Source organism: Lathyrus oleraceus, chromosome 7, assembly GCF_024323335.1.
Source record: "Lathyrus oleraceus cultivar Zhongwan6 chromosome 7, CAAS_Psat_ZW6_1.0, whole genome shotgun sequence".
Taxonomy (NCBI): Eukaryota; Viridiplantae; Streptophyta; class Magnoliopsida; order Fabales; family Fabaceae; genus Lathyrus; species Lathyrus oleraceus.
In genome coordinates, this window is record NC_066585.1 from 535,367,407 (window position 1) to 535,390,660 (window position 23,254).

Sequence of the window (23,254 nt, forward strand, 5' to 3'; positions counted from 1 at the left end):
ATGAACAGACAACGAAAGCGCTAAGGTCTGAAATTTTATTTTTATTAGACCTTAGACAGCGCTTTTGTGGAAAGCGCTTTCTAAGGTATGCCTTAGACAGCGCTTTCAAAAAGCGCTTTCTAAACCCCACCTTAGACAGCGCTTTTGTTTTTTAATTTTTTTTTAATTTAAAGACTTTAGACAGCGCTTTATCAAAAGCGCTGTCTAAGGTCTATATTAAAAAGCGCTTTTTAAAAGCGCTGTCTAAGGGGGGGTCTTAGACAGCGCTTTTAAAAAGCGCTGTCTAAGACCCCCCCTTAGACAGCGCTTTCTTTATTTTCTTGGAACATTTTCAGCGCTTTATTTTAATTTTAACTTTAGACAGCGCTTTCTTTTAAAAGCGCTGTCTAAGATGCGCTGTTAAAAGTCATTTTTGGCGTAGTGAATTCAATATGTCGTGGGCTTTCTCCAAATCAACCTTTATCAACATAAACATCTTCAAGAAGTTCATTCTCTTCATTCCATGGACCATCTTTTGATCTATAATAATAGTATAATGAATATTCCTCCCTAGGATAAAACTAAACCGATGCAAAAAAAATGATATTCTTAAGCAGAGGTTTCACATGGTTCGTCACAGTTTTAATAACAAGTTTATAGATCACATTGTATAAGGCAATATTACAAAACTATTTGAGAAACTTTAGTTGGTCAATCTTTCCCATAAACACATTTTTCATGCATCCAAGATCCAAATTTATCATGCATAAGTCAAATCGCTTCAAATTCAAAGGGACATCCAAGATCTAAATTTATCATGCATAAGTCAAATCGCTTCAAATTCAAAGGGACATCCAAGATCTAAATTTATCATGCATAAGTCAAATCGCTTCAAATTTAAAGGGACGTTTGGGAGGACTTAAAGACTCCTTCTTAAAGTATAGCAATAATGGGATGATGGTCATTTTGAATACCAAGAAAAACTCTAGCAAATCCTTTCAAAAAGTTGAATCCCCACTCAATATTGGAGAGGGTCTCATCAAAAAAAAAATTAAATGTAATCTTTCCCCTTCCGGTGGAATCATTTCCATGTGAACTTAAAACTCAAAGTAATTACATCCATTATGTGACAATCATTAATTTAACTGTCAAACTTTATACATTTAAAAATATTGTCTTGTGCACCACTGTTTTGCTATTATTAAAATCCACTAAGATCATCCAAGGTGATAGATACTAGTACTAGCAAACCACCGATATTGCTTCTCTTATGTCTCCATATCTCTAGAATTAGTATAAACTACTATTAACATGAAAGTTTACTATGATACAAAGGTAATTTAATAGTAATTATAATTATACTAACATTTTTATATTACATGCAATGAATTCTTAGGAAAAGAGAAAAAGAAAGTAATTAAAGATATTTATTAGTTATGTTAAAAAAAATATGAGTTACTCATAGCATATGAATGAGATAGTAGGAGATTTTTTTCAATTTAATCAGAAGTCATATATTCAAATTCAATCCTGAACAAATAGTAGTGTTAAAAAAAAATTAAAAAAACTTTGTCAGTGATCATTTCCGAACCATTTATACGGAATGGTCAAGGGACCGTATTATGATTGCAGATTATCCATCAAAAAGAATAAAAAAATGAAGAGAATTTTTTATTCTTACCAACTCGATCTTGTTGCACCGGGCAACAAACATTGGTGAACCATTTCTCGAACTGCGTGTCGAGATAATCCAAAGTGTCGATAATTACTCCGTGGTCTTCCGGTCGCAAAACAACGTCGATCTATGCAATTGAGATATTTGATTTCTAAAACAAATATTCTCAATAATTTTTAATAGAACAAATCTTGTGAACAAACTCTCTAACATATTATTTTATATAAATTAAATGACAATTATTAAAACTCTCTAACACTATTTCTAGATGAAATGATAGTCATTAGTAGAATTTACACAAGAAATGTAAGCTTCTCCAACTTATCGACAGTTAAATTAAGTTTTATAAAGTTTAACATATTTTAATTTTTTAAGTATCTTTCACTTTAATTTAAGCAAAGTAATAAAGTTTACGTTTATTTAAATTATTTTTATGCAACATTTATCTAAAAGAAATTATTAAGTACAATATTTAATTATATCACATCATAATGTCATATTTTAAATATTTTCATAAATATTTATGTGATAATTTGATTGAATGTGTTTAAATTTTTTCAATAGTATTGATATATACGATTAAAGTTCTTTTTAAAAAGTAATTCAAAAGTGACATTAGTACAATGTTATTCAAAGAGTAATTGGAAAATAAATTGTATATTAAATAAATTTAATTTTCCATCTATAAAAATTTATATTAGTGAAATCTATTAATAATTAAAATCACTAGATTTTTTTTCCTAGATAAATAAATTGATTAGAATTTCAACCAATAAGTTTTTTTTTCTTTTGACAAATGGATAACTTGTTTGATAATTCATTGAATATAAATTCATGTTTTTATTATCTCATAATTCTCAACAACTTCACCTTCAAGACACACACAGTATCTTCAACCCCTTCAAGATTCAAACTTTGATTCCAATTAGCGATTTCAACAACACCCAGAAACGATTTCAACTCAATCAAGCAATCTTTTCACCATTTAAAAATCTGGGTCACCATGAATATCAAGAGCAAGGAAGATTTCTGGGTATTTTACATGAACCATCATTCAAAGCCATCAACTAGGAAATGGCACTTCATAGGAACACTTATGAGCATAATCTTCTTTCTCTGTTCAATAATCTTCACTTGGTGGTTTTTGTTTCTTGTTCCTTTATCTGCTTATGGATTTTCTATGTATAGTCATTTGTTCATTGAAGGGAGTTTTCCTGTGACTATTGGATACCCCTTTTGGTCTCTTTATTGCGATTTTAAGCTGTTTTGGTTTATGATTACTGGAAAAATGGATAGAGAGATGAAAAGACTTGGAAAGAGACCTGTGTTGCAACTTTTCTGAATTTTTTATGCAAGTTTTCTGCAACTTTAGCTTTGAATTCAGTTGAGATTTTTATGTTCATTTTCTTGATTTTTCTATAACAATTTCTAGGATAATAAATAATACAGAATATGACTGATTCTATTTTGTTCTTGTAGGGGCAATACGTATGCAGTTTTGGACATGATTTGCTACTGGTGAAGATTATTCTTTGTATTAAGATACCAATCTTTGATAAAGATAGGCTATGTGAGATGATATATAAAAAGAAATCATACTAGTGATATAATCTATAGATACACATTCAAAGTACTTAGCTATTGGTCGATTGTTGGCTGTAACTATAATGTTCTTTGATCATCAAAGTTTGTTGCTAACTTGTGTAGTAGTTACAAATTGTTTTCTTAGTTTGTTGTAACTTTAATGATTTTAAAAACTTATATTTTTATCATTGGGTAGAATAATTTATATAATTTGATAAAAAATTATAAATGACACTTATTATAGAAATTTATTCTAATTTTTATATAATTTTAGATGAAGTTTTGAATTATTCTTACATTTAAGATTTAATGTAGATATAATATGTTAATTCTAAAATTATTTTAATATAAAATAAAATTGGACATATCTGAGTCCATGTAATCTGGCCAATACAAGTTTACTTAAACTCAAAGGTTTAACATCCTTGCATGAGTTCAATGTAATGACATATCCTTCATATAATTTAACAACTTTCACTAATACCTTTTAAAGAAAAAAAACTCATAATACTTCAAATACCCAAAATGTCTCGTGTTACTGTTTTGATCGTTTCCACATTGTAAAGTTGTAACCAAAACTTAGAAAACTTGAAATAAATCAGAGAAAGCTATATATTATTATTATAAATATCTATTCTGTTATAAAAATGGCAAAAACACTAATCCAGTTCTACATTTCAGTATCTGATTATACTACACATTAAGGGAAAAATCCCAACATCACAATCTCGTTCACTGTGTTGCAACACCCAACTTTCCTTCAACCAAGCTTGAACAAATGCTCCTTGTAAACTAAAACTACCTGTGGTACCCAGGCTCGACCCAATTTGATGTAAAATTCATATTTTTCAGAGCTCAGAGATCCTAGAGCAAGAAACAAAAATGATCACCATTAATCATTGTTCCTTGAAAATGATGGCAACGGCACTGCACCTTGTGGACGAAGGATGACAAGCACACCAAACATCCCAAGCATTGGAAGAACAAGAAGCCATTTCAACAACTTATAGTAGTGCATATGGAATGTAAGTGAGAATTCGTCGGAGAAATATAGTCCATTTTTGTCCACCATCTCAACCAAAACTGTTCCTGTGGTCCTTACTCCCACAGTTGGCAACTTAATTCGATATTTACCAGGTTGAGAATAGGTCTGGTTCTGCTTTATCGTTCTATCTCCTTGGTAATTACCAGGGACAAGCAAGGTTGTCTGATGAGTTCACAACATGAAAAGGAAAGGAAAAAAAATCAAAAACTGAGTGTTCGATAGGAAAATAAGTTATCTATAATTTGGTTGATAACTTACAGTGACATAGTATGGTCCTTGATGACCAGATGGGTATCTGTAATTATCTACAATTTCAATTTCCACCCAAAAGCTCTTGCCTTCCTCATCACGGAATGCCCTAGAAGGATGAGTAACGTAGATGCCTTGACGACCGTATCGATTTGCAACATTATTTCTTCCTTGGTTAGGCAATCTCCATGCCTAAGACATGGTATAAAGCAATTAAGCAAATGACGAAAGTTTAAAGATTTAAACTGACTCTGAAAAAATACCCTACCTTGAGGGGGTGGTGAGGAGAGGGAGCTGAGAAACAGAAGACATTGCCATTCATTGTTGAGACAATCAGATCAAGATCATCCCCACCATCTACATTGTCTGCCAAAACCATGCTATATCTGCATAATAAATGACACGTTCATATAACTTCTAGAAGATAGAATGGAAAGAGAATTCATGAAAGTGTGAAACAACAATGTTAGATATTAGAGAATTTCTTACGAAGTTTCACCAATGTCAACAACATCAGCACAGCCTGTAGGTCCATCAATGAGGTACAAATAACCATCAAACGAAGCAGTAACAATAGTCAACCCCTTCTTCTTTTCCTTCTGTTTACTTAAATCAACTAGAAGAACTTGATTCATCACTCTTCCGTGAGTTATAAATGGATACCGTCCAATAGATGATCCATCCCTTCCATCAAGAACATGAATCTTCCCAGATAGTGTTGGCACAACAAGCTCAGTGTGGCCATCCCCGTCGATATCACCAATAGTTGGAGCCTGTGGGAAATTATTTAGATGAAATTGACAAGTCAATTTTTAAAGAGGAAAACAGCTGAATGGCTGCTTATACAGTGGGTAAGTTGTACAAGCTATGCATTCGGAGCAGCGGTGCAAAGGAATAGTTAGTACAAGTTGCACTACAATTTGTTAAGAATTGTAACAGCTTTGCAAATTAATCACATATTGAAACTTAATGGACAACTCCGGTGGTCCCACAGTGCAAGAATTCAATCCCGGTCCTCTAATCAAATTCTCCCAATTTACAGTCTCTAATTTATAACAGTATTGCCTTACTAAACTTTTCCTAATATTTGCATATTATCTGAAGCAAAAGACTCAAAGTTGAAGCTACCAAGTTCCATATTAAAAAGGCCTTTAGTTTGCAGAATCCCAAAACCCACATAGCAAAAGTTATTGTAGTGTAATGGAGCATTTGAGAGGTCTTATTTGGGTTTATTTCATAACATGAGCAATTGAGTACACATATAAATGTTCGCTAACTATTCTCAATTTATGTTTATAAAAGTATAAAGATAGATTATAGAAATAGCTTATATTACAGTTTATGTGGAGTTAACCCTCATTTTCTCTTGAATGTAATATTAAAGCAAGCAACCATATAAAGCATGAAAAGGTGCAGACACAAACCTTGATTGAAGTAAACAGTTTAATGTGTTATATAGTAATATTTCACGTAAGCATTCTATCATCAGAAACAGAGGAGTCCAAGTCATAACAATTTGGGAACAGAATTAAAAATGTAAAACTTAAACCCACAGCCGAAAGGAATGTATCGAGACCATGATCGGAAGTGATTGACTTTGCAACATGGTAATTTTATTTCTTTCAGAAATCTGATGGCACAAGATAAACATAAAGCTAAAATTATGCAAGTCCTAGCTTACTTTCATTACTCTTCCCTTTTTAATCTAAAAGTCACATATTCTTCCTTTTCACTAGTATACAGTATAGTCTCGCACTTCTTCGTCCATCCTACAATTATCTTAGTTGAGTGCATCACATTGGATGTGATATGGCTTGAAAGTGTGTTTAAGTAAAACTAAAAGGCTTCCTTCATCTTACAAACCGATTTTGTATGGCTGACTTAGGTTCAACTCAAATTCCAAGATGATATTAGAGTCTATCCTTAATCCATGGGCCACTCGCAATCAGGTCACTCAGGTTACATTCTAGACGTCAACCCTTGGGCGTAAGGGACGGCGTGTTGTGAATATCACTTTGGAAGTAATTTGGCTTGAAAAGGTGTTCATAAATGAAAGGAACCTCTAATCTTACAAGTCGATTTGTACTATTGAGCTAAGTCCACCCCGAATTCTAAGATATCCCATCAACCCAAACCAATTTTAAAATGCTATTAAACATACATTGTCCGCTCCTCGATCAATAATCAGCAAGACAGCACAAAATGCATGCAATCATGCTATATTCATTGACATGCTAAGGAAGATTGAGATAATACATTACATGTGGAATAAGACTCTTCAGATGCTTTTCCCATATCAGATCTCCTTTGGGGGTCCATACAACAACATTTCCGTGGGTATCAGCCGTGACTAGCTCAATTTTCCCATCGTCATTAACATCAGCTGCAACAACAGCTCCTTGGATCTCGGCCATTTCAAGAGGGAACTTTTCTCTAATTTTACCTATTTGAGAAATTAAAAAAACTATTAGCATTTGATAACCAAGGAAAATATATACACAAACGCACACTATGATTCCAAAGCTTCCGTTCAACTAATAAATAAGAACAAATGCTAAAATAATAGTGAGCCACCCATGAAATTGAATCATATTTAGCAACCACTAATTATGCTTATAAAAAAAGCCAAACTTTACTGTCAAGAAACTGCAATAAAACAAAGCAGAAAGAAGCAAAAATAAAATTCTAATAGGATCACAGAAGAAACATTTCTAGTTTGTATTGATAATAAGGAAACTTGTGAAATAATCCTCTATACAAGATAAATTAGAACAGTGAATTGTAATGGATGAAGATGAATCTCCTTGTAAGATGAAGAAAGGTAAACGATCCTCCACAATAAGAGTATCCCCTCTGAGATTGGAACCATCCCAACACTCAGCCCCATGATTTCCACAATACACCCATCATACTTTCTCTCTCCTCTCTCTCTCTCTTTCTCATTGTAAAAAATGCAGCTGCTATAATGGAAAAATGCTGCAACCGTACTATAGCTAACAGTTGCTGAAAAGCCAGATTTCCCAACAATTTGAGGTTTTGAACCAATTTCCATTTTGGGGGAGAGTCTCTGAATTCTCTTGCAATGTTTTGCTTCAGAAAGAATAGGTTTGAAATTGAAACCATTCTTCAGTTATTCACGTAAAGAAGTTGAGAGTGTTTCAAATTCTGTTGCCTTACCTGGCAACCCAATGCTTGCTGGCATCATATCTGTTACCAGCCAACACTGGCATTTTCTAGCTGCTGACCTACTGCTTACAAGGTCTCTGTCCTATTCTTTCTATTTCCTTCACTTCAATGGTCTCTTCTTGTCCTAGGTTCTGATCTCTCTTTTTAACTTACACTTCACAATTCAAATTCTTCTAATTTTTGCCTAATGTGTTCAGTTTTTTCTATTAACTTCCATTACATTTCTTTCTTCTTTTCTTTCATTTCAGGTTATAATTGTATTTGCTGATAGGTTGATGGGGATTGTTATTAAACAGACTTCTAATTACGAACAATAAAGCATAGGCACTCCTCAGTTTAGGCATATCATACAGTCATTGAATACCAACTCCCAAACAAGACCGCTAAGATGAGTCCCCCCCCCCCAAAAAAAAAAATGGTCTTCCCTTGGACACACCTCTGAAACTGTTCCAACACTTAGGATACAACTACATTGAGTGCGGGCACACCTACATATTTTTTTTCTTAAAAAATTAGAAGTGATACAATAGTATTTCTGGGTGGGGTGCGCCTGGCAATTGCTATAGTGCAACGCAAAAGCAACACGTGAGAGGCCAATAGCAACCTACGGTGGTGGACTCTCTCCCTCGAGAAATAAATTTAATACCGTGTGAACCATTGACCCACATATCAAATATTAAACTAATAAGAGATGCTACACTTGATACAATAATATTTTAGTTAGGCATTATAAAAGTTCCCACGTCTCCCTGCTTGGACATATTTTTCTCTTCTCCGCACTTCATCTTTCTTTCCAGTTTCCCCTTTCTGGTTTCCCTTTTGTGATCTTTCATATCATCTGATATGACCTCCATCTTCATTCCCTTTTGGTGGTCATCTTGATCTCAATTTAATTTTTTAATAAATGATGCTTATATATCTGGGTCGATGTCATATAACATAAGTAAATTGGTGTGTATGTGCCATATCTAGCATTTGTGCATGTGCTTCGTAGGTCTGAAATGTCTTTAATTCCGTTTTAAATTTTTAAGAGTATTTACATAGTTTGTTCTTTGATATAGCAACCGTCCTGCTATACCATTTTTGTGGGGTGGTTGTGCTACTATATCTCGAATGGATAACTAGGAATTCAATAATAAACCAAAGTCCCAGAGAAAATCAATGAAGACGGTATAGAAGCATATAAAAAACATTTTTAATATAAGAGGGTAGTAGAGAAGCAAGCTCCAGGCATTACCATGATGATCTAACACATAGAATAGGCCATAAGAAGTTCCAACAAGAATGTCTAGATACCCATCACCATCCAAATCTACAACAGTAGGAGAAGAATATATGAATGCTCGGAAGTTTGTTGTATCTGTACTCATATCAAGCTCTGCAGTCCACTTAACTTGTTTTGTATCCAGATCAAAAACAACAATACCACCAGCAACATATTTCCCAATGTCAATGTCACCCAGTTCTTTCTTATGCTCCTGGTTGTCATAATACCTGTCAGCTTAAACATTGCTAATTACCACCAGACCACTAAATTAACAATTACTCGTTTGTTAAGTGTAGACTATACCAATATAAAAAAACCAATCAATGTCAAAAATCATATTGCACTGGTTGCTATGAATTTGATGACAGAAAAGAAGAAAAAAAAACTAATGCAATAAAAACGTTTCAAAAACTGGATTAACAAAAACTCAGCCAAATTCAAAGTAAAAAAAATGATTGATTGAATACTACACTAGATTTTGATGTCTCTCAACAATTATGAAATCTCACCGATGTTCTAGTCGTTTATGGATATAGCCCAAGAATAGAGCATTCAATTTTGGCCTTATACTTTTTCATTGAGGACTTGGTGTATACCTAGAATCTAGATAACTATTCTATGTTACTCCCTCCGTTCTTTTTTGAGTGTCATTTTGACTTTTTACACCTACCAAGAAAGCTAATAATTGTTGTTACTTTTTATGCAATGATTATCTTTTTTCCGATTCTACCCTTAACTTTGAATAAATTTATTTGACTTTTCTCTCTCTCTGTAATAAATAATTAGGGGTAGTTTTGACAAAACAACAATCAATACTACTTTGAACTTTGAAATAACACTTAAAAAGAAACAAATTTTTTCTAAAACGTGACACTTAAAAAGGAATGGAGGGAGTAGCAACTAATAAAAAATATATATACAAATTAATACTCATACATATAAGCATCCTTGTATTGTGCCATGTATTCAGCTCAATCCTTTATGTAAAAGATTGGGCTGAGTTTGATTGCAATTAGTGGAACGAACGGTAATTACTGGATTACAAAGAAAACAGCAAGTTTCATTGATTACTCCTACAGAAAATGTTCTTATCGCCATTATCTGTTAACACATCACATCACCAAAGCTTCCCAGCATGTGACTTTTATCATTTCTGACATAGGTTGATTAAAAACATGAAACAAGATAATCTTTATCAGAGTGACTTTCCTTTCTTTAATGACATTCGACCTACAGATTGTTTTACAGAATCAGAAAGACATTTGAACATTTATATTATGATTCATCTTTTGACCAGCAGTAATCAATTAAAATTATAATATATATTTTTTGTTTTTAGCTATATTCAATATCGTATACAGCAGCCAAGGGATGCCAGAATGTCTTTTAGAGAATGAAGTGCCAATTCAACAATAAAAAACTCAGTTCATGCTAATTGGTTGAAGACATCTGAAGTTCTAAACCAAATTTATATCTCTTTATGAGTGAAACTGTAGGGACCTTTCTTTCATCTATTTTTCATTTGACACCCCTTTTTTGACAATGTAAAATTTTATCTTCCCAAGATACCATGTTTCCGATACTGCAAAACAGAGCATGCATTGAGTTCTCTACCAATGCCAATATTCTTTGAAGCTCAACTTGAATTTGATGCAAAGCCCAAGAAGCATCAACTTTGTTTTGTTTGAAGTAATTAAATTCTGAAATTCCTCTATCCTATTTCCATTGGGTTCACCATGATAGGAACCAAAATATATTTATACCATACATATAGAATAATAGAGCTCTGCTCCTTACAATTTAAGGGATACCCCTCTGTAACACTAATACAGAAAACAAAGATAAAAATGCATAAAGAAAGAAGACCGTAGGAGAGGAACTCCTCCCTCAAGCACAATGCCTGCCCATAGCCTTTTCCAAAATATTCCATACCCCAGGTTCCTCTCTTTTATAAACACCTCTTTCCAATGCAAAACTACCCAACCCAATACTCTGTCCAGTCAGTTATCCCTTGTAGTATTTTCTAAGATTGTCAAAATCATGATCTAGATCTTAAAATTTTACAATTTTGTGATCCCACTCACCCCCAACGATTCCGATCTAAAGTAGTATCGTGTGTTGTAGCCAAATTGTAAAAATAATCGTAAAACTATTGATTAGGTGCGATCTTGGCCAGTTTCGGCCACGATCGACCATTTTCCAATCACCATAATTACAAGCCGAGAAGGGTGACACGATGCCGAAGTGCAACAATTACAGTTAGGCGGAGGCCATCTTCCCACGAATACACATTCCTACCAAAATATCATGTAAAAAAAACTTCAAATATGTAGTATTATTTTTCCTTTTAGTAATATTTTACGACTTTTGTAATGATTTTATGTTTTACGATTTTACTACACCCTACCAATCTTAAATAATTGGGTAAGATCTTATCTTTTAAGATCTTACTATCCCCTCCCAATCTTAGGCAAGATCCCGATCTTGACAACCTTGGCATTTTTATTATTCCCCATCTTACCCACCTAACAACCGAAGTCTAACTCATTAGTCATAGATGTATGTAAGCATATAGGCTGAAGGTCTATTAAAATGTACAGCTATTAAGCCCACTAAATTTCATTTTATAGCATATACAAACGTAAAGTTTTATGTTTTTCATAATGACAATAGAAAAAAAATGAATAGGTGACATCATTTAAAAAGTTTGAGCTTCTGAACTTATTTTTACTGTATTATGAATTATCTACACAATCACTAATACAATCTCTCTTCTGAGTTTCATTCCCATCAGATGATGGTTTACTTTCCTAAAACAGAAAAGGTAAACCAAGAAGCACATACTGATTAAATGACAACAGAAAAGGTGCACAGCTAGTCAGCTGCCATCATATTCACATAACTATGAGTTCCAATCACAGAATTGTTATATGATTAAGAAAGCAAATAAAAAAAATAAAAAATGAAATTTAAAAACAAAGTGTAAGGATAGACTCACTCGTTGTCAAAGAAATAAGAAACACCAACAACCATTTCCATTACACCATCATTGTCAATATCTGCAATGACCTGACAAAGCCAAGAAAAAAACTACAATGAAAAGCCAAAGTTGTGTATACTCTCTCCAGAACTTTAACAAATGCAGAATTAGTAAACTGTGTATTAATAAATAAAAAAGGTGTAGGAGGAACTAACAGGAGTGCACAAGATGTGTGAGTCAACATTCACGTAATCCTCTAATTTCTCATGTTTCACTTCAGTCCATTCTTCATCACCCCACAGCGATTCATCAACATAATCATCATAATCATAGCTGTACTCATCGGCCAACTCATCACTATTGCGGAATAATTCGAAAGACGAATCAGCATCTGCTTCCAGTCCTTCCTCATTTTCCACAGTTGCGGCATGAACGCCTTCCTTACCTTTGGACTTAGAATCACTTTGTTCAGCTCCTTTTACGTTGTTATCTTCCAGCAGACGCCTCCCAGTGCTGGTTTTATTATCTGCACTGACAGTCTCCACAGATCCAGCATTCACAGTTGAATTATCTGCACTGACAGTCTCCACAGAATCAGCATTCACAGTTGAATTATCTGCACTGACGGTCTCCACAGAACCAGCATTCACAGTTGAATTATCTGCACTGACAGTCTCCACAGAACCAGTATTCACATTTGAATTATCGGCAATCGTAGGCATCTTAATACTCTCCTCTGATTGGCTTCCATTTATTTTCTTTTCAGGCTCGGGATTAGACACACTTTTTGTATCAGTGTGACTTTCTGTTGATGTGGCAGCTGAGGAATTGACTTCGTGTTTGCTTCCATTTGTTTCTACAAGGAGAATTATCACCCCAAAGATAAAATTAGATTAGATAAAAATAAAGTTCACATATTTAAGGATCTTTAAGCTATGTCTATATCAAACAATGATCTAAGAAGTAAGCGCATAAGAAACTTACTGGACATTGATTTTGCAATAGTGGCTTCTTGGACAAGTTGCTCATCGTGAACATCTGGATGGGTGCGGTCCGCTGGATCAGCATTCAAACCCACATACCAATTTTTAAGCACTTTCCTACGTGGGACCTCAAGCTTATCTGACATGACGTAACCAGAAACCCTACAAATGAAAAATTAATATAACAACCTTAATAAAAGCACCACATAGCAACAGATAATTTGTAAATCGAAGAAAAATTCGGAGACTCAGCATAAAACACACCTGAAAAATAGCACTTCACCATTGTAGGTTGCCAAAGCTATTTCTCTCACCCCATCTTTGTCTATGTCATATAGAAGTGGACTAGAATGCACAGTTGATTGATGGAAAGCAGGCCAGCCTGAAAAACCAAGCAGAATATTATTTTGAATAAAGTCAAATCAAACACTGAGTGATATCACAATAAGGACAGGTAGTGATCATAAGTATTTGCAATGATTAGCTAAACCTTAAAAACCCATTTACATAAATCCTTTTCAGACCATCCATTCATAACAATATAATATACTGTCATTCTTTAGGCTTCCATAAAGATTTATAGATAAGTGTCTTCTCCTCAAAGATTAGGATTCTTAGACATTTGCTCATTGAAATCTCTTCTAAAACTTCCAAGCTCATTCAAATATCCGGTAATGTTAAGATGGGATCCTTCATTCTTGTTGAAAACGAATGGTGGGTTCTGAATTTGTCAATATGCATGACCCGAATCTCCAATATCAGAGCTCTCAAACCAATTAATATAAAATGGTATTTTAATTAAAAGATGTAGCGAAGAAGTTCCCTTATAAGAGTACAGCTTGCAGAACTTCCATGGTCTTACACCTCCCAAATTCCAGAAGCCCTAACTTTATCAATTGACATGATGCTCTCTCTCTCTAATTCCTTACTCTTCGTCATATAGATCACAATGTAACTCTTTATATACATCACATCCTAACAGTACAAGGAGCAACTTTCCTTATGTGGTTATGTCATACTTTTATGCCAAACTTTACATGACTAATATCTAACCCAGTAAGAGATAAGAATTGTATTCAGCAATCAGAAACCAGTCTAAAACTGTCAAATCACATACATGAATCAACAATATAAGGGCACCAATGCTAGGTCTTACCCGTGTGTCACACTATGTAGCTCGAGTATAGTTTAATGAGCAAGAGCCGTTAAAACAGCTTAGAAAGGTGGTGCAAACAGGAATAGGACATATTTAGGACAAGCAATCATTTTTAGTCATTAGCTTCTCTCTGGACATAGAACATCAGATAGTAACATAGCATTTGTCTTAACTATCTTCTAAATTCTAAATCCTTCACTTATGGCCTGCTGAATTCTCTCCAAATCTAAACCCCTTCAACTACTCTTAAGCCTACCCCTATACTAGAATCAGCTCAAATTGATATCATTAAGAGAACGAACATGTATCTTACGGTTCATATACATATCTTATCTCAAAAATGAAACAGAAAACTTTGACGACCTTTTTACCTGGCATTTTGTCCCCGTCGGTACCTTCTAGAACTTCAAGATAGTGTACAAACGATGGAACCACTATTTCAAGCTTCCCATCACTGCCAAAACAAAATTGCAGACATTCGAATTGATGACACAAGAAATCAATAACTACTCAAGATTAAGCACACAAATTAAAAAACCATTTAGTACATCTATATCAAATATCAATATACCCTTTAATTTTATCATCAATAGTTTTACAAATTCTCATTTTTCTTAATGCCAATAGCAAAAATATTCCAAGGCTGGAAAACAAAACAAAAGTTAACTATATCTTAAATTTTTAAACACTCATTGTTTCGAAACAAAAATACAACAGCAACAACATAGCCTTATCCCACTAAGTGGGGTCGGCTACATAAACCAACTTTCGCCTTAATGTTTTATCTAGAACCATGCTTCTATCCAAATCTACATAAACCAGCTTTGCTATATATAGCTGGTCCCAAGCCCGGATAAAAGGAAAGGATTGTGTTACGCAGTCGACAGTCAACGTAAAACTTTGTCGAATCTCTATAACATGTTTCAAAACAAAGATAAAACCTTAACTATCAAAATAGGTCCAGCACATACATATTCATGCAAATCAAACCACTAAATTGCATCACCAAGAAAGGAAGGAGCAGCACAAAAATCTCTCTCTCTCTCACACACACACACATTAGTGCATTACCTGTTAATATCAGCAATCAAGGGGTTTGCATAGATACTGGAACTAACTTCCGTTTGCCATCTTAGCTCTAAATTCACAGGACATTTCGAATTCACCAAAGCATCCTCGTCTCTAACCACATAACAAAAATCAATCAAACCAGTATAAAAAAATTCGAAACCTAAATCAATGAAACGAAAACAATAATGAGTACATTTCAGGGTATCCAAGGGCATCATCGGAGGCTTCACGTTCCCGGAACGTATTGTTCTTGGAATCCTGGGAGAAAACGAATGAGAAGGTGCAGAGTAGAAGAAGAAAAAGAAGAAGCTTCGTTGACGAAGAGGGTTTCATATGAACTAATTTGGGATTGGGTACACTGAATCGAAGAATTGAGGATTGATTTGGAAGATCAATTCAGCATTCTATGGTGAAGTGAAAAACCCTAGCTAGGTTTTGTTATTGAGTCGTGTGTGTGTGAGAGTTGGATCTGTGCGCATAGAGAGAAAGATTAAGAGTGGATTTACAGTTTCAAACGAGTATCAAAAGAAAGGGGACGACGCTAATTGGACTCTAAATTGTCCCTTTTCTTTACCAGTGTATACAATGAAGGGAAAAAGTATTTTTATTATTGATTATTTTTATTTTTGGTCGAAGGGTATTTTAAAAAACAGGATTCTCTATTGTCAATAGTTTTCTAGTAAGGACAATTTGATTCCGATTTAATGATTTAAAATAAATGACATTAAATATTTATTTTATTATTTAAATATATTGAGATTTTTTTTAATAAAACATATTTTAAATATATATATTGCGCTTTTGCCCATTATTAAAACAAATGTTAGGGATTCATTTTATTATTGTGAGAGATGGAGAACCACTTTATAGAAATTTAAATATGAATTCAATTATATTTTTAATGCATCCATTTCATATTAGATTCAAGTGTAAATAAGTCACGTCCATTTTATTTTAGAAATAGTTTGAAGATGTATTTTGATATTTACACTATATGTATTTTATTGATTCTTAATTTAAACACCTTTATTTTTGACATAATTTTGTTTGAATATGTATTTTTTTATCAAAATACGGATATATATATATATATATATATATATATATATATATATATATATATATATATATATATATATATATATATATATATATATATATATCGAATTCATAATACAGTCAAAATAACAAATTACCAACGATAACATTATCCCTAATACAAATACAATATTACTGCATATATTGGACCCTAACAAATTACCAACGATAACATTATCCCTAATACAAATACAATATTACTGCATATATTGGACCCTAACAAATTACCAACGATAACATTATCCCTAATACAAATACAATATTACTACATATATTGGACCCCTCATATTTCTTCACAATCTTATTTACTGCAATGTCATATGTGTTTATGTAAGAATGATATCTATAATGGTTTTTTCATAAATATCTTCTAGAAAGTCTTTTATGCTTATACCTGTTGAAAATCCCCCAAAATCTATGGAGAATTCCAATCAATCTTGATGAACAAGATTGTTATTACCCACACAATAACAACAAAAAGAAAGAACAATGGAAAAAGAAAGAGTGTATAAAACAATGAAGGAGAAGAGTAATATAATTCTGCAGAGTTTCTCTCTGCCCATAAACTGTGGAAAACTTGTTATTCACTTTGCAACTGCAAAATACTGTGAATACAATGTTATGAATGCTTTATTTACTTCTATATGAAAACAAGGGTTACTCCCTCTATTTATAGATTTAGGTTAACTTGGACCTCAAGCCAAAACCCAAAACTATAAAAGTCCAAAATTATAAAAGCCCAAAATAGTTAATACTACTTAACACACTAGATGGTTGGACACTTCCTTGCTCTATCGAGCAACCTGCTTCGACACAAGGAATTACAATTCAACACGCCACCTAATTCATTGTGTCTAAGCTATCTACATTCATCATAACTCTTAGCCTTCTGAACACTTCGACATACATACCTTCTTTGATGCAACATCAAACCTCTACCACTCTTGTAGAATTCGACGCAAAGGAAATATGAAATGTCACCCAGATCTGACATTTCAAATTCCTTCTTGAGATCACCTTTGAAGTCTTCGATCTCCTTCTTGCAACTACCTGTTATCAACAGGTCATTGACATAGAGGCATAGTATAAGCAATTCACTCTTGCTTCTTCTTACACATACTCCATGTTCAGATTTGCACTTCACAAATTTTTTCTCCCTTAGAAAGCCATTTTATCTTCTTGTTTCAAGCTCTTGGAGCTTGTTTAAGTCCGTACAGGGCTTTATGCAGCCTATACACTTTTCTTTCTTCGTCATGTTTCACAAACCCAGCTGATTGTGCAACATAAACTTCTTCTTCTAAGGGCTCATTAAGGAGTGCACATTTCACGTCCATCTGGCACATCTGCCAATTGTTCCTGTTTGCTATACCAACAACCAACCTGATTGTTTCGATCCTAGCAACAGGTGCAAAAACTTCATCGAAGTCAAATCCTTCTTTCTGAAGAAATCCTTGCGCCACAAGTCTCGCCTTGTGTCGAGTCACTTCTCCTTTGGGATTCAACTTCACCTTGTATACCCATTTCACATCGATTACCTTCTTGTCTTAGGGCAATTCGACAAGTGACTAAGTGTTGTTGACTTCGATTGACTTCAGCTCTTCGTTTATTGCTTTCATCCACTTCAAATCTTTCAATGCCTTAGCTGCATTGATAAATTCGACATCTGCGTAGAAAGCATAATGTACCAGGTCACCTTCTTCGTCGACCACATCATCTGATGTAATCACACATTCTTGCAACCTTGCAGGCATGCATCTTATTCTTTGAGGTCTGCTTGGGCCTGCTTCACCTCTGACTTCTTCCCGTCGAACTTCTCTTTTGACTTCACTAGCTGGTTCATCATAAAATATTCTCACTGAATCTTTCTTGACATTCTCAGTCCAATCTCACTCCTTAAGCTCATCTATGATCACGTCTTTGCTGATCACTACTTGCTTATTCACTGGGTCGAACAACTTGTATCCTCTAGTCGAATGATATCCTATCAGGATCATCTGACTGGACTTGTCATCAAGTTTTCTTCTCAACTGATTTGGCATATGTCTATGTGTTATAGATCCAAACACCCTCAGATGACTCAAGCTAGGCTTGACACCATACCAACATTCTTCTGGCGTGATTCCTTCTAGCTTCTTCTTCGGACATCTGTTCAGGATATATGTCGCAATCGACACAGCTTCTCCCCATAATTCTTTAGGTAGATGCTTGCCTTTCAACATACTTCTAACCATATTCATAATGGTTATATTCTTCCTTTCTACGACTCCATTCTATTGTGGAGTGTAGGGTGACACCACCTCATGCATAATCCCTTCTTTCACACATAATGCATCGAAGTCTTTCGACACATATTCTCCACCACCATCAGTTCTCAAAATCTTGATCTTTCGACTGCTCTGTCTTTAGACCATAGATTTAAACTTGGAAAATACCTCGATCACTTCACTTTTCTTCTGGATCAGGTAAGACCACCGTTTTCGACTGAAATCATATATGAATGTAACAAAGTATTTGTTACCTCCAATTGAATCCACCTAGAGAGGACCACATACATCAAAGTATATGACTTCAAGAATTGCCTTCGACATGCTTCCTGCATCCTTACTGAAGTTGTTCTTATGCTGCTTTGCCTGCACACATTCTTCACACACTTCATTTGGAATGTCGATTTCTGGTAATCCTGAAACCATATTTCTTCTCTTCAAATCTCTGATGTCTTTGAAATTGAGATGGCCAAGTCTGTAATGCCATATCCATTCATCTCTGTTGGCTGTTGTTGCAAGGCACTTATACTCCATCTTATTTAGTTCAATCTTGAAGGTTCTATCCTGAGACATTGGAGCCTTCAAGATCTACCTTCCATTTGAGTCGAGAACTCTCATCATCTTATCTTCAATCGACACCTTGTAGTTCTTTTCGACCAACTGCCATATGCTGAGCAAATTACTCTTCATGTCTAGTATGTATAACACATTTGAAATTAATGACCTCTTGCCATCTTTCCTCATAATTAGAACATCACCAACACCTTCAGCTACTAGAGCGTTGTCATTTACGAATTTCACAATGTTCTTCATTGAGGGCTTTATGTTGACAAACCAATCTTTTCTTCTAGACATGTGTGATGAGCATCCTGGGTCCAAGTACCACAGGTCCTTGAATCTCTCCTTTTCTCTTATTGTGACCATCAACAACGTCTCTTCTTCTTCATGTTTCGCCAGCTTTGCATAAGTTTCTTGATTCTTCTGCTTTTCTGGACAATCACTAGAATAGTGACCATAATTCTGACAATTGTAACACTGAATGTGACTCTTGTCTAGCTTTTGACCACCACCTATTCCTCTACCTGCATCACCACTTCTTTAGTTGCCCTGGTTCCAGGGTTTTCTCTGATTCGACGAGTTTCCTTCTTGCTGATTTTGACCAATCGAATTGTTGTAACCTCCTCTACCTTTGTTGCCATTCTAGCTTCCTTTGCCTTTTCTTTCTTTTGTTGGTTAAGCCCGCAAAGCCATATCACTCTTCGACCTTCCTGCAACTCTTTCAGTCATTCTTTGTTCATGAGATTCAAGCGTCCCTTAAAGCTCTTCCTTTGTCAATTTTGACAAATCTTTTGACTTTTCTATGGCTACTACCACGTGGTCGAACATTGGAGCCAACGACCTCAAGATCTTTCCAACAACAGATCTTGATGTTAACACTTCTTCACATATCTTGATTTGATTCATCAGTTTTGTAACCTTGGTTAAGAAATCAGTTATGCTTTCATTGTCTTCCATCTGAAGCAATTCATACGTTCTTTTGTGAGTTTGTAACCTCATTTTTTTCACCTTCTCTGCGCCTCCAAACAATTTTTCCAGAATTTCCCATGCTTCTTTCGTTGACTCTACATCACTAACATTTTCAAAGTTATCTGCATCAACACATTGATGGATTATAAAGAGAGCTTTATAATCTTTATTCTTCAATTCTTTATGTGCAATATTTTATTGATCTGTCGTGGCTTCTGCAAGCGTTGCTACTCCTTCCTTCACAAGATCCCAAAGATCTTGATAACAGAACACAACCTTCACCTGCTTGCACCAATTCTCATAATGGTTGTTCTTGAGAATCGGAAGATTTACTGGAAAATGTTCGTTTGGATTATTCATTGCCATGGTGATTTTCTTCCCACGAATCGGTTAAGCCGGAGCTCTGATACCAGATGTTGAAATCCTCCAAAATCTATGGGGAATTTCAATCAATCTTGATGAACAAGATTGTTATTACCCACACAATAACAACGAAAAGAAAGAACAATGAAGAAAGAAATAGTGTATAGAACGATGAAGGAAAACTTGTGGAAAACTTGTTATTCACTTTGCAACTGCAAAATACTGTGAATACAATGTTATGAATGCTCTATTCACTTATATATGAAAATAAGGGTTACTCCCTCTATTTATAGATTTAGGTTAACTTGGACCTCAAGCCAAAGCCCAAAAATATAAAAGTCCAAAATTATAAAAGCCCAAAATAGTTAACACTAATTAACATACTTGGTGGTTGGACACTTCCTTGCTCTGTCGAGCAACCTGCTTCGACACAAGGAATTATAATTCAACAATACCATCTACCGCAAGATCCATAATATGATAGCATACAGATAACACATCAACAACATCATTTTTCCTAACATGTTCAGCCTCTGACATCTTCTAGTGAGCTAGCTTAGGTGGCTCTCCCAGAACATCTGGTGTCATATAAGGATGTGACACTCTGAAATACCACTAGACATAGTCGTATGCACAACTTCACTAGTTGGAAGCTATAATACCTCGTGCTTCAATTGATACCAGGTGATTAAGGAAATCATCACACATGGCATCTACATCTAAATGGACCATAATAGAGGGAGCAAATTCGGCTGGGTCTATAGGAACAAACTGCATATACCTGAATTGGCCCATGAACCGCTCAGGCAGACGTGGATACATCATATGTGGCCCACAAATCAAGCATCTATAGTATAAGGTTATGTAATCTAAGGGACATGTCTGACGATGATCGATGTACGAATGGAAGCATATATCATCTACTATATTGCAGTAAATAAACACTATAAAGGGCTCGATTGACTGATTCCCTTCGAGTGGGACAAATGAAAAAGAACGTGGCATTTCCTTAGTGTAGCCATCAACATATGACTAGTCAAAGGTGCGTTGGAAGTGTTGGAGAATCCATCCTTGAAAATGGTACATATGAATTATTAGTAATGAGATAACACAGATGTTGTGAAAATGATGCATAATAAGTAAAAAAATGCTAATATATTATTGTCAACGGTGTGCAACTATTTGTCATTTGGCTGGTCTTTCAAAGACAACATTTACCTAACTTGGAGTTTAGGTGAACCAAACAAGCGACCCTCTAGTTGTACTAATGAATCCACTCCAAGTTAGAAAAGTATCAGAAGTAAACCACATCCATGTAATAGGAACTCTTGTCCATGCATATGGATGTGCCAACCAAATACAACAGATATATCCTTAATGCATATGTTATATGTTGCATCACTTAATAATCATCATAATTGACTAACTCTGTAACAGTCAACTGGTGTGCATACAGTCTCTCAAGGAATCTAAATTTAGCATGAAACCCACGGGTGTCTTTTATCTCCATCAGGGCATTACATAGGTTAACTCTGAAATACTTTACCATCAACTCCAATGCATTATCTTTGGTAATCCTATAATGGTCTAATACTTCTCCTCTTATCAGAAGATGCGGCAGGCGTGACACATCGTTCAGTGTGATTGGTATCTAACTATGTTGAAGATGAAATAATGACATCTTAGAGTGCCATGTTTCAATGAACCCTAACAACATACCATGGTGAATATTAGAATAATTGGTCATGCATAAATCTCGCAGTCCCATATAGTTTCATCGCATTACGAAACCATTGCTTATTAGTTTACTACAACCTCTCAATCCTTCGACCATGGTTGATGCATTTTAAAGCATCATGGTATTACAGAAAAAGAAATTATCGTCAGAAAGTTCAAATATCATAAACCATTTATTTCAAAGAATGAATACAAATAAATTTTACCTATTCGTCCCACATATGCTTGGCAGCATGGTCATAATATAGAGGTAGCAATGATAAAACACATAGACCTCCTCCAAACTCCTCGTAAATGATTGCATTGACATCATATGGATCAACCTGGGGTGCCTCAACCTAGATAGGTAGGGATTCTGAGGCATTAGAAGGTCAATCATGCCTCCTTCGTGAAGACGGAGCTTGAGATGCCTGAACCTTGAAAGTTAACGCCTTTACATAAAACAAACTATAATCGACTGGTGGTTATGGGGGTCAGGCTTTTTCCCTGTGAATCAATGCATGTTACGACACTTTGTCGGTCCTCAATCGATCTTGGTTATCAACCATGTTGCATATAATTAAACTACACAAGCAATACAGCATATAATAAATCAAACCTAAATTAAACACAATGAAAATCATGCAAATAATGCAGACAGACAAAGTACATAAATGCACTTATGTATTTCTAGAAAATAAAATTTTGAACTAATACATAAGTGCATCTCCATATTAACCTGCAACTCATAAAAAATAAAAAAGGGAATAAATGCATGGAAATACAACATTCTCAAAATGCATTACCCATATAAACTACTTATCAAACACATTGCGCAATTAATCTACCTATTACACAACCAATGCTCAATTTCTACAAATGCGTGTATATAGAAATGAAATGTGAAAACCTTGGATTCAAAAACTTACTAAATGTGAGTTTTATGTTGAGCACTTAGATTGACTGAATTTTTAAAGTAGAAACTTGGAAGTGAGTTAAGAGAGTTTGAGAGAGTTTAAGAGTTTGAGAGAATGTGTTGGAAACGAGGAATATAGACTTTCTTATTTTAAAGGTAGCTTTGGTTTTTCACTAGTGCGTGGGAGCAACCCTT

The 23,254-nt window shown here is 34.5% G+C and overlaps 2 protein-coding genes and 1 non-coding gene across 4 annotated transcripts; 1 reads left to right on the top strand and 2 right to left on the bottom strand.

The window, feature by feature from the left end:
* The first annotated feature begins 2,455 nt into the window (after positions 1–2,455).
* Positions 2,456–3,352, top strand: LOC127107044 (uncharacterized). Of its 2 annotated transcripts, none has more exons than XM_051044318.1 (2): positions 2,456–3,037; positions 3,134–3,352. In XM_051044318.1, exon 1 carries the CDS (start codon positions 2,658–2,660, stop codon positions 2,994–2,996), a length of 339 nt encoding a protein of 112 aa, XP_050900275.1. In that variant the 5' UTR covers positions 2,456–2,657; the 3' UTR covers positions 2,997–3,037; positions 3,134–3,352. The 2 variants fall into 2 exon arrangements, with proteins under 2 accessions (XP_050900275.1, XP_050900276.1); XM_051044319.1 differs by having other exon boundaries at positions 2,457–3,005.
* Positions 3,353–3,832: 480 nt separating this feature from the next.
* Positions 3,833–15,767, bottom strand: LOC127108300 (protein DEFECTIVE IN EXINE FORMATION 1). The gene is made up of 13 exons (XM_051045762.1): positions 15,369–15,767; positions 15,176–15,286; positions 14,476–14,558; positions 13,213–13,330; positions 12,950–13,110; positions 12,181–12,821; positions 11,984–12,054; positions 8,956–9,212; positions 6,794–6,975; positions 5,022–5,305; positions 4,801–4,918; positions 4,542–4,724; positions 3,833–4,445 (listed from the first exon to the last, which is right to left on the bottom strand). Exons 1-13 carry the CDS (start codon positions 15,506–15,508, stop codon positions 4,131–4,133), a joined length of 2,664 nt encoding a protein of 887 aa, XP_050901719.1. The 5' UTR covers positions 15,509–15,767; the 3' UTR covers positions 3,833–4,130.
* LOC127109746 (U2 spliceosomal RNA) lies at positions 8,258–8,447 on the bottom strand. Its single transcript, XR_007797005.1, has one exon. It is a non-coding gene; the product is annotated as a U2 spliceosomal RNA (small nuclear RNA).
* Positions 15,768–23,254: the final 7,487 nt, after the last annotated feature.

Excerpts from the sequence above, each read along its gene's own strand:
- LOC127107044 (XM_051044318.1), top strand. The coding sequence starts at position 2,658 with ATGAATATCAAGAGCAAGGAAGATTTCTGGGTATTTTACATGAACCAT.
- LOC127108300 (XM_051045762.1), bottom strand. The coding sequence starts at position 15,508 with ATGAAACCCTCTTCGTCAACGAAGCTTCTTCTTTTTCTTCTTCTACTC. Across the intron at positions 15,287-15,368 it reads GCCCTTGGATACCCTGAAAT|AGACGAGGATGCTTTGGTGA; the intron begins GTACTCATTATT and ends TTATGTGGTTAG. Across the intron at positions 13,331-14,475 it reads CGACGGGGACAAAATGCCAG|GCTGGCCTGCTTTCCATCAA; the intron begins GTAAAAAGGTCG and ends TTGGTTTTTCAG.